General features: G+C 38.0%; 1 protein-coding gene across 3 annotated transcripts in view; it reads right to left on the bottom strand.

Moving 5' to 3' along the window:
- Nucleotides 1-5,364: 5,364 nt before the first annotated feature.
- AGL (amylo-alpha-1,6-glucosidase and 4-alpha-glucanotransferase) overlaps nt 5,365-12,043 on the bottom strand; it is a 56,856-nt gene continuing 50,177 nt past the window's right edge. For all 3 annotated transcript variants that reach the window (XM_007421978.4, XM_007421977.4, XM_025175464.2), the window contains exon 34: nt 5,365-10,240. In XM_007421978.4, coding sequence (XP_007422040.1) covers nt 10,123-10,240 — 118 coding nt within the window. In that variant the 3' untranslated portion in view covers nt 5,365-10,122. The remainder of the gene's footprint in view (nt 10,241-12,043) is intronic.

Genomic DNA, 12,043 nt, shown 5'->3' with positions numbered 1-12,043 from the left:
TTTTTTTCCCCACTGCAAGCAACTGTCTGGGCACTCACACATTCTTACCTTGCTCAGGTAGCAAGAAGAGAAATCTGCAGAGGGAGATCACAGAGTTTTGTAGACTGCTCAGTTTTGGACCAGAATAACAAGGGTTTCTTTGCATCTTCTACTGGGGTGGTCAAAGAGAGACACAACTCAGGAAGATAATGATGCTACGGATAAATTAACCCCAAAGCACCTGGGACTGGGTACTGCTTGTAGATGTTTGTGCACAAAGGGCCAACAATACAATGATTTCAGTGATGATGTCGAAGCTGAGCTAATGATATGAAAAAATGTCCCCAACACTTCAAAGGAAATGAAAACTAACTACGTACTGCAGTTGGAGAAGGCAACCCCTACAAATAGAATAGGGATAGACTGTGGATTGGGGATGTATCATGGGCTTGTATTATGACTTCCTTTTTTCTTCCTCACTACTCTTCTTGCATTTAAAAACCACTTCCTGCCCTTGATTTGTAGTAACATTGGCTTGTCATCATTTCTCTGCTGAGAAAATTATGGTTATCAGGCATTGCCTCCAAATCATGAATTCAAAGCAATGTGACTTCTAAGTCACAGAGCCATCATTTGTAGAAAGGCCTCCTATTGTAAATGTTGTAGTAGGCTGCCAGCATTGCGTGTGGGCCTGACTCACCCTAGACCCCCCTGCTTTTTCTTAAAAGGGAGAGAATAGATTATGTCATCATAATTTGGATTGGATCCAGATTTAATTATAGTAGACCCACTGAAATCACCTACAATTGCACTGCATGTTTTTTCCCCTTAAATATGCTATAGCTACATTAATTAGATTGGAGTCTGTTACTTATGGTGACACTCTGTGCAGCATTAGCAAGAAAGGAAGAATACCTTATACCTGTTACATGCGATAGTATGTGTGGGAAGCTAAAATATGTGAACATCTCAATCTCACCTGCTTACAACTACCCACAGTCTTGGAAAAGAGTCATAAGTGAGTAGATTTTCTTCTTGTGGTACTCAGATAACCACATTTATCATCATTTATAGGCAGCTGTTTGGCTTTGCTCCGAGGCTTTTGTATCTATATTACTTTGAAATCAAAGTATTACATCACACATTTCTATAGCAAGGAATCTATCCGGTTTTACATGCCCTGTTGGGGTGTGCCAGGAACTTTATTTGAACAGATTTTTAATCTCTTTACCCAGCAGTGGCTTCTCCCTTTGTGACTCACAGTGCATCAGTTTTCAGGCAGCTTGCATATCCCTGTTAATTTACCAGTACAGATGTTAAAGCATAGTGATTGCACCCACATCTTGCTCGTGGGCTTCTGGTAGGCATTTGATTGGTCCCTGAGAGAACTGAATGGGTGCCATTTTTTTTTTCTTTTTAGTGCCTTCAAGTCAGTGCCATTGTCTTCTTCCTAGGGCTGACAAAGAGTGACTGGCTCTCATACTAGATTATTACACTGATTTAAACACAAATAAGATCAGGCAACCAGATACTGATCTTTTACTCTTTCAAAACAACAGGGATTGTGCCTGCCTAAAAAAGTGGTACTTGGACACCGTCCCCCGGCTCTGATTTATACTCCAGCTTCAGTAAAATTCTTTTATCCTGGTGAAAGCTGCCAGTGTGGATTGGCTGAGTTGGGATTCTGTCATGAAACTGTTATTTAGAAAAGCAAAAAGCTGCAGCATTTTTATTTTGGTGCGATGGTAACTGTGTAGATGGCATAAAAACTGTTCACAGAAGCAGGAGAGATGTGAAAATGGCCCTTGCTTTTCATCAGGATGTACTTATAGAGATGTTGTACCATGTTCTTCTTTCTCCGTGCACACTGCTAATATATATATATTTTTTACAAAGAGGAAATGCATTCTCTCTCCCCCCAAAGCTTTCAGATTTTAAATTATATGTCTAGATGCAACATTGGAAATTAGTATCATTTAAGTATCAAGATAATGCATCTTGTCGTTTTGAAAAGGAGGAAGTCCAAGTCAGTTGTGTGCCTGCTTAAACTTCTAGTACTTCCAGGCCCTTGTTGTTCTTTCTCATGATCCTTCAGCCTTGAACTGAATGTGGGCTGAACTGCCATCACAAAGTAACACCATCCTCCCCTTCTATGAGGAATGTGTTTGAATATTAATACATTTCTAAAATGCAGTTATGTAGTGGACAGATAATAAAGTATAGTTATTTTGAAGTTGGCTTAATCCATCAGTGTGTTATCTGCTTGCCTGTTCTTTAGAATTTCCTTGACAATACTTTCCTCCAAATACGATTTTACCCAGACTTTATATCTACAGGTAGTCCTCGTATAGCAACCATAATTGGGACCAGCAACTCGGTTATGAAGTGAAGTAGTCGCTAAGTGAAACCGTGATTGTGCTTACGATCTTACTTCAGTTTTCCTTTGCTTTACAGATGTGCAAAGGTCGTAAATGTGGGGATTGGTCACAAAGTTACTTTCTCACTACTGTAGTAACTGCAAGTGGTTGCTAAACAAGGCGGTTGCTGAAAAAGGACTACCTGTAGTTACAATTGCTTACAAGCCCTCTGATGGCCATAGTGCAGTACCACATATGTTGCAAAAGCTGTGCTTCCCTGGCTGATATTTGCTCATGAATTTTTGTTGTTGTTCATCCTAATTGCTTTTTCTTCATCCTTGAAAGGCCTATTGGTGCTGCCTTCCTTCCCAGAACAACTTCAAGTAATTAGATATCAAACTAAAATGAAGGTAAACAGAATGTAATTTTTGCTGCAGAAATCTATAATTGAAGTTAGCAATGCATTTAGAATACCCCTGAAATTAACTTACTTTTAATGCTGTGGTCTTATTTGGATGAATGAAAAATGTGCATATTCCTTTATTCCTTCTAGCTCATAAAAGATATTGGAAAAGACACCTTCAAAGAATACTATGACAGATTAAAATTTATATTAGACAGTAATGTGTGTACAGGACAGGGATGACCAGACAACCTGTGACCCAGTGAGTCATCATTTCAGAGATATTCCTTACCTAAACAGAGAAACAGAATGACTAAGAGCAAAAAAGCAGTCTGAGTGTGACCTATGATTTGCTGCTGGCTTCCCCACTGACCTTGCTTGTGGGAAGCTGGCAGGGAGCATCAGAAATCTTCCTCCCTCCCTCCATTTCCACATATAATATAGGCTTGTGTTAATTGCCCTCCCCTCACGACCCTCAGGAGAGCCCCTGTGAAGCCTCCTCCTCCTCAACTGACCTGTAAAACTGCCTGTCACTTTGCTGGGGGGAGGTGGAACAAAAGGAGCCATGGACCATGAAGAATACTGCATCCCTGCTCCCTATTCTGGCATGTCCCCAAGGGTGCCCTCCCTCAAGGAAGAGGGTTCATTGAGTGACCATTGACACCCTCCAGCCAGTTCTACATCACCAGAAGGCATCCAAGTCACTCCCTTGTCCTTCCCACAATGCCCACCGTTAAGAGAATTCAAATTTCTGCCTTGTTTCCAAAGCAGCCAATTGCCGCTCACCCATTGGATCTTCCTGCCAGCCAATTGGGTGAAGTGGACAGAGGGAGGCGGGAAAGAGGTTGGGGATATGCCCATGATGATCATGTGACCTGAGCTGACCGCAGCAGCACAGCAGTGCTGAAGCAGCCACAAATTTCCCAAATTTCAATCCAATGGGAGTAACAGGTCCCAGATTTTGGACACATTCTGTAAGTTAGCCCATTTGAAGTACCTTGGTTCAAAGGTTGTTGCCCTGTGACCCAGCATTTTGCCCAGTTGAAGGTTACAGACACAAGAGTTTTAGTAGTATATAGATAAGGAGAGAATGGATGGCTCCTTCTATATAAAAGGGATATCTTAATCTACAAGCAGTGCTGCTCTCCATGGTGGGGCTTATGTCAGCTGTGGGAAGCTGCTTTAGAGTAAATCAGTGTTTCTCAACCTCAGCAACTTTAAGATGTGTCAAGTTCAACTCCCAGAATTCTCCAGCCAGCATGAGTTGAAGTCCACATCTTGCTGCTGAAGGCTGAGAAACACTGGAGTAAATGATGCAAAGAAAGTTTTGCTGCTTGCTCTGGAAGTGCAGATGGGTGGTTTCCTGCTGACATGGACTTCTACTTTGTTTTCCCTCTGGGAATTTCTCCCTGCTTTTTTTTAGCACCTTGCCTCTATCACCCAGATACTCTAAGGGTGGTTTGCTGTCCCCCCCTCCCACAATAGTTATTTTCTTTAACCCCCCACAAAAAGCAAACTCAGAGAAGGATGAATGAGGTGAAAGTACAGCACCTGCTTTTTTTTGGTTGCCCTTCCATTAGCCAGTTGGAGGTACTCTGGCTGGTTCCATGGAAGATAGCATTGTAACACTTCTGCTGTGGGTTTGAGGGACAGGGGCAGCATCTATGTGGAAGTGCTTTATGTTAACTGCTTTAAATCACTAGCAATGCTATAGAAAATGTTCCTATACAGCAATGTTTCTCAACCTTGGCAACTTTCAGATGTGTGGACTTCAACTCCCAGAATTCCCCAGCCAGCATATACAGGGTTATTAGTGTGGAAAACCTTCTGAATTCAGAATATTCTGCATACCACTGCTTGTTAAAGTATTGTACCAACATAGCATAATAATCTTCCTATATTTAGTTCCACATGTATGCATATTACTTAGAACGCAAGACTGACTGGTTACGTATGAAATGTTATTGTATATGTTAGAAACCAATCTGTAATAAAGTGGTTAAATTATCAAGTCCTAGAACTTGTACAGCTTCTCTTTCTATTCTGCATAAACAGCAAAGGGTCCTTTTAATATGAGATATGAAAACTATTCAAAGCTATTTTAATCTATGCTCATTTAATAAAGGTTAAGTCTTATTATCCTCAATAGAGTTTAGCTTTATTCCTAAGAATAGTTTATACTTACTGCTGCATTTTACACTTTAATATGTTATTTTACAGATTTTGCAAATTTAAAAACTTATTTTCCTTCATTCTTACAAGAGGATTTCTTCTAGAATCATACAATGATTGTCCAAACTAAAGGATTTCTTGCCCTTGGATGACTTCAAAACAAAACGATCACAATATTCTGCCTGCATGTCAAAAAATAAGAGATTCTATAATGAACACTAATTGCTGAGATATCAAGCATACAGAATATCTTCTAATTAAACTCTGTCTTGTAAATGAGATTTCCAGCACTTGAACTATCAGGATCCTTAAATCATCAGGTACTTTTATTGGTAAAAGCCAAGAGTAGCCTAGAATTAGAATAGAATTAAGCCTAGTCATGCTCCTTTCACTACTGGGATTCATGGCCAGGAACGCTGCAGTTAGGGAGAAATTAATACATGAGAAGCAATACATCTTTGTTAGACTTTTATTGAATGCCACTCACATATAACTGCATAATAGTCATGTAACAAAAGTAGCTGTAGCAGACAAACACACAGGACTCATGTATGCAACAATGACATTTCCTATGAAACAAGCACCATTCCATGATTCCCTTCTGCATTGTTTTCAGGGCTGATAAGCACTAATGAAGTGAACATTACAAATCAATTTGAACTGAGAAGCAGCAAACAAGATGTACAGATGTGATATCCAGATGGCTTTGCTCCCTAGTTGAAAGAGAACAAAATACTGATGGCTAGGAGTTATGGCATGAAGTAGACTAGGAAAAAATTATGCAATGGTTTGTTTGATCTGTGAACAAAAGTTTCATGAAACACAGTGGTGTATAACATAAGTCTCTGCCAATTATTTCACCAACTAAATTTTTTAATTTATTTTTTTATTTATCTTAAGTACCAGAATGGAAATTTTCATTTGAAGCTTTCTTTTTCTTTCTAACTAGGTTTAGGCCATAATGAAGGAACAGTGAAATGCAGTTTTATAATGGTTACAAGTACAATGCTTAATTCTTTATAAACACTGCTGTTATTCTTGAAATAGTTGCATAATTTTAAAATTTAAAACCTTTATATATACTATTTAAACACAGACACACAGTTGATATAAATTTAAACATTTTTAACATTATTGTACCAAAAATAACTTGAGAAATGTATACTGTTTCCAGACCGGACTGTGCAATTCACAATATTTTATCAGAATGGAAGAACTGGTAACAAGTCACTCCTCGTTCCTCAAGTATCTCTAAAATGCTAAGCCATGAAGAATGTTGTCTAGTACATGCGCAGTTTTTGAAGTTTTCTCAGTGCAAGTCCAAATTAATCTAGACAGACAATCCAAAGTAAATACAACACTGGAAGAACCAGAGTTCTCAAAATCAGGAAAGAAAACCCAGTGTTAGACTACTTTTTAAAAATTTTATTTTGAGAGCTCTAGAACTTTAGTAGATCTCTCCAACTCACTTCTTCAAGCACTTATATATGAGCTCAGATTATTTCTATTATTCAAGCTGGGCTGAAAAGAAAAAAAAATGCCTTGGGAGTAAAGTTGCAGAGAAACCAGTTGTGCACAAGTACTTTCACAACTGGGGCAGTTCTATGCTCCACACACTGGGAATTGCCACATTCATTTTTCACTGGGCTCCACCAGTCTGATGTTACAGCTTCAATGCGAAAATGTGCCAACATAAAAATCTGCATCTCTGAACCTAATTATATTTTTTTCCAAATGTATATAGCCAAAAGCTAACAACTGCTAATACTGAGCACCTATAGGCATTCTGGGTAGAGCTATCCTAAAAACAGTTGCCCAATTGGCTCTCTTGTTAACATCTAAATATTATCTACCAAATCAGTTAGCTCAGATAGAACCATACCAGATTTCCAGGTATGTAGCATAAAAATCTTGTACATGCCAACTCTGAAATCAATAGAGTTGAATTAGATACTGTATGCCTCCAGCTCACTGAGTACAGAATCACAGCAATTTGGTTTTAATAATATGCATTCTAATCCCGGGAAATATATCAGACAGGTAAAATTTCCAACAGTTAAGTTTTTATTCTGACTGATATTTCCTCAAACATATTTTTACAGAAATAAATAAATAAATGGGACAGTATCTATTTTTCTAATGGAACTTTTTGAAGTCCTAACCAAATACATACAATTTTAATTAGACTTTCGTTACTATGTCTGAAAATGGATAGGAATGTCAAAACTGAAATGTTATAATAGAATTAATCTTTTATTAATGGAAAACATTCTAGTAATTAGATGAGATTCACTGACAGTGATGCTTATTAAATGTAGTGCAAGTGTCAACCGTTAAGAATTATTAAATTATTAAATTATTCATAGTATGAAAGTAGCAATGCAAACAAATATAACCTTTTAAAAGGCAATACACCCAGCAGCACAACCTGTTTGATCTCTAACCTGTTTGTTGGCTTGTTTCTACCATCACGTGCCCTTAGAGAAAACTCCAGCTATGTGGTTTTAAGGGCTACCATAGCTAGGCTGCTAAAGTATTGATGGCTGTGAGATGGCAGCAGAGAGTCCCTTCCCTGTATCGCTTTGCTGCCATCTAGTGGTCAGCTGGATTTGTAAAGTCTAGATATGGTAGCCCTTATCGATAAACAGTAGTAACAGTGCTGAAACGGCTATTATTAAATTGTACTACATTATGCATTAAAAAAGCAGTGACTTCTGCCACTGTCATCCCACTAAGCTACAACTTGCTATTTCCTCCTACAACAGAAAGGAACATCATAGCCTAATCTGGCCTTTGCTCAGTAATTGCACTGAAATTATGGCACAGATGAGCTCTGGCTATTGAGTTCCAGGTGATTTCACTAAGCCCTAATTTAAACTACTTAAAACAAATTGACTTAAATTGTGGGCTGGAATCTCTTCCAACCTTCTGCTAAAAAGCGATTCCCTTCCTATAAGTTACAATTAGGGCTAATGCACAAACAACCATTAAGTTGTGAGGCCTGTAAATGGCTTCTTGAAATATCTTCAGAATGGCAAGTCTTTTATGCAGCCGAGCCTAATGCACAGGGCTCTCCTCTCACATAACTACAGTAGGCCTTCCATTGTGAAGGAGTTCCATTGTGGCAGATGGCCATCATGCAGCAATTTTGGTGCGACTGCATGTGCAAATGGTGAACAACTTTCAGGGCGACTTGAACATTACTTGAAAGTCCACTTTTTAAAACTAAAGTTTTTGCTCCTTTCAAGACTTTGCAAAAAGCCCTTAATCGTATGGGCAAGTGATTTCCCCATCAATCCCAATTTATTTCAGTTATACATCTACATCTACATTAAATTAGATTCTAAATAGATCTCCAATTATTTTGTAACTTTCAGAAAAGAAAAGCTAGCAATATGCAAACTTAGTCCGTGAGACTCTTTTACTCCTGTATTATAACTGGAGAAAGCTTGGGATTTTATTATACAGCATGGCCAAACAATTACATGCTTCAAAGCAAGCGTGCCTTTACAGAGGTTCACTGTATGTTAAATCAAAGTACCCTTCTCCACTGGGTACACATTAGATAAGAGACTTCCGATGATTCTGAATGAGCAGTGCAAGGATACCCACATGGAGCATATAGGCCACAGAAAGCTAAACTTTAGCTCCGAATTAAATTCTGCCCTATTGTAGAAAAATAGAGGGAAAGATGTGTTTAAAGTTTTTATTTTGTTACAAGAAGGTAAGAAAGGGGAAGGAACAAATGTTAGAGGTATATTAACATTATTCATGGACAGAGCAGGAAGGTTTCCTCCCTCTTTCTCTCAAAATACTAGAATCTAGGGTCAGCTAAATGGTGGGACATTACAGCAGATAAAAAGTAATTCATGCAGCATTGGGCTAATGTATGGAATCTGCTACCATAAGATATAATTTTGGCAAGTTTCTTTTGGAATTTGATAAATTCATCCAGGATTAAGGCTATTAATGGTTGCTAGCCATTCTAACCAGAACTTCCAATGACAGAGGAAATAGGCTTCTCTGGATCCCTTCCTAGGAGACACTGAACAAGAGGGAACTTCTGTATTCATGTCCTGTTTGCGGGGGGGGGGGGGGGTGAGGTGACATTGCAGAAGACCATTTTATTTCAAGGAGTGTAGCGACAACTTTTAATTTCTCCTTCATATTAAGAAGATTCCAGAAGCTTAAGAGTTCATTCTGAGTCATGATGATGTCTAACTTGCTTGTTTTTTACTTCTACTAACAGATAAAGAGAAGGAAGGAACCTTAACACAGCTGTAATACATCAGGGAGGACCCCAAGATTACTTAAATTGGCGCTTGCTAATTTGTACCTTTACCAGATTCTTGGTCTACATCTCAGGTGCTGTCAATTTGCATGATGAACAGATGTACCATCTAGCTAAGGTCAAGTCATGCAATCTCAGTACCATGTAAACATGGTCATGAGGTTTTGGTACCAGGTGTGGACAATCAACCTCTTGGCACATGGTCTGGCGCAAGATAGGGATAACAAACCCTGGTATTGCTCCTTGAGTTTGGAGCTTTGACACAGACTTGAAGCTGAGTGCTGTGTGAATTGGCCATCTTGGGGTCTCTCCACTGTTGTTCTACTGGGGCTCCTGATAGCTGAATGGAGATTGGTTATCATCTTGCTTGGTATGTTATGCTTTTGTGTTTCTGTTTAATCTGCCTGCTAAAGTTAACAATAAAGCTTAAAATCTCCTTACCTACTGGTGTGTTTATTGTCTCTGGATCCTAAAAGGACCAATTGCCTGATACTTGGTAATACAGGGGTTTTTTATTTATATAAAATTAGTTACTGGGGAACAGAATATGGGACCATTGGTCTGATGCACTATGTTTCTAAGGCTCTTAAATGTAAAATATGGAAATACTTTAAATAGGGGCTATCATTCTAACAGATCTCTGAAGTAAAACTCTGCTTCAGGCAAGATGTACAGAGTTTGTAACATATCAACGTATAATTCTCTATACTTTTATTCTTGATATACTGAACATATTTTAAAATCATAATTTTAAAAATTTTGGTGTGATTCTCAAAAGATGAGCACTCACATACTCCTACAGTTGCCAAGGAACGATAGGCATAAACAACTTCTATCAGTAGGATTTTTAACAATAGGACGAGCATTGGTATTCGCATTCCAGACAAAGCTAACAATTTTATATAGACAGATAACTACTTTTACAAATCATAGAGAACCTCAAGGATCACAGCAAGTGACCAAGCCTGGGTTTCACAGCTGAAGGGACAATATTGACCATTTTCATTAGTCAATTCTGGAAGTCCTTTCCAAGGAGACCTGCAGAAAAACCAAGTGAACATATCACCATCTGAATAACTGCATATTTATTACTTTAAAAAAACATATCTTACATAAATACAAGATACTGTCGGAGCAGATTAGAACTGGACAAACTAATTTTCTACCATATTTCTAATTATCTGCTTATAATTATTAACTTGTACTTATAACAGAAAGTGAAAAGTCCCACATAAAAGACAAATAGAAGGGCTCTACATGCACAAGAGCAAATTTTACAGAGCACATAATACATCCATATGGAATTCTGAGGGATATTCTTAGAACAATTTATAGCATTTCAGTCCTAGATGGAATAGGGACATAATTTGAAATGAAGAATATACGAGAGCAATGTGAAGACCCCAGACCTGAAATGAGCTCAACCAGTGGCTCTCACTTGTAGTTCAGGAACGACTGAGAGTTAAAGCATGTGTAAGGCATAAACGAAATGGCTTCTGTATTCAAAATCTGTGTTTATTTTTTGTCCTGTGCACTTTGGATGAGTCTTTTCCTATCTTATTTTTCCTTGTACTGCAAAAAGTCACTGGTGTAGGTACAAAAATATTTAAATTAATGACTAATATTGGGATCTTGTGGACGCCATCTAAGAGCGGAGAGACATGCATGTCATGGTCCCTGTGAGTGCCACATTGCTGTCCCATAGCTTATATAGTGGTTTCAAAAGCTTTCAGTGATGATGTAGAGATCCACATAAAGGAAAAGTTGAGAACTGCTGGTTTAAACTAGAATATAGGTTAAAGTAAATATAGATCTTAAATTAGCAAACAAAACATGGCTAAAAGTTACAAAACATTAATTAAGATAATTTTGTAATACTTTGTTGCATATTCCTCTTCTTTTTCTTTTTCTTTTTAAAAAGGGATTTCATTTACGTTCATTGTCCTGGTAGAACACAAATCTGCTCAGCCAGTGCACCGAGTTTCAAAATACAGGTATGCAGCCCTCAATCCAGCCATTACTGAGTGCAAGTTATTGCACTGAAATCCTAGACAGCAAAGGTATGGGATAAGAAATAGGGCTCTCTCACACTACCCAACCAATAAGGTAGAACTGAGCATCCTAACCTAGTTTCCAGTCAGAAGGCAAGAACTTTCTAACTAGAGAATTTCTGTATCTAGAAAAACCATCTTCTGAAAAAGGTAGAAAGAGCACAGCTCAAGTTCTTCCTTTTTCCTAACCTGTCAAAACACTGACTTTCCTCATGAGTCTCAATTCAGAGAAACTCTCTGAAGGACAAACTCTATTAGGATAAGAATAGAAAATCAGGACTGCATTAAGACCCTTGTAAGCCCTAAGCACATTTATTGTTGCAGTAATAATCCAGATGTTTATGGCTCAAAAGGTTTTCCCTGGATCTATATTCTTCAATAAGTTGCAGGGAATTTTATTTTATCCAAGAGCATAAAATAAAGCACTGAACTAAGACATTTATAACTGCAGTCAGTATATGCATAATTAAACAGTGATAATATCCTACATACATTAAAATTAAATGTATTATCCAGGGAAAACCTTTTGAGCCATAAGCATCTGGATTATTACTGCAACAATAAAAGATACACAAACTTTGATTTTACTGTTACTTTTCATATTTTCATATTTTTTGTTTAATTTGAAGAACATTTCATAGGCTCTATGCGCTGTGCCTAATGAATCATACAGGCATGTAGAACATGTAGGAACTGTGATCTTTGCTGCTTGTTTGGTGCCATCTTTGTACCTTACCCACTCCTGGGTGCTCGTATGCATGGATATAATACAGTTTCTTGATTCTGCACT

Source organism: Python bivittatus, unplaced genomic scaffold, assembly GCF_059951505.1.
Source record: "Python bivittatus isolate LINGU-HERP-01145 unplaced genomic scaffold, Pbiv_v1 ctg000700_np1212, whole genome shotgun sequence".
In the NCBI taxonomy this organism is placed as follows: domain Eukaryota; kingdom Metazoa; phylum Chordata; class Lepidosauria; order Squamata; family Pythonidae; genus Python; species Python bivittatus.
This window is presented reverse-complemented; position numbering and strand designations above follow the sequence as displayed.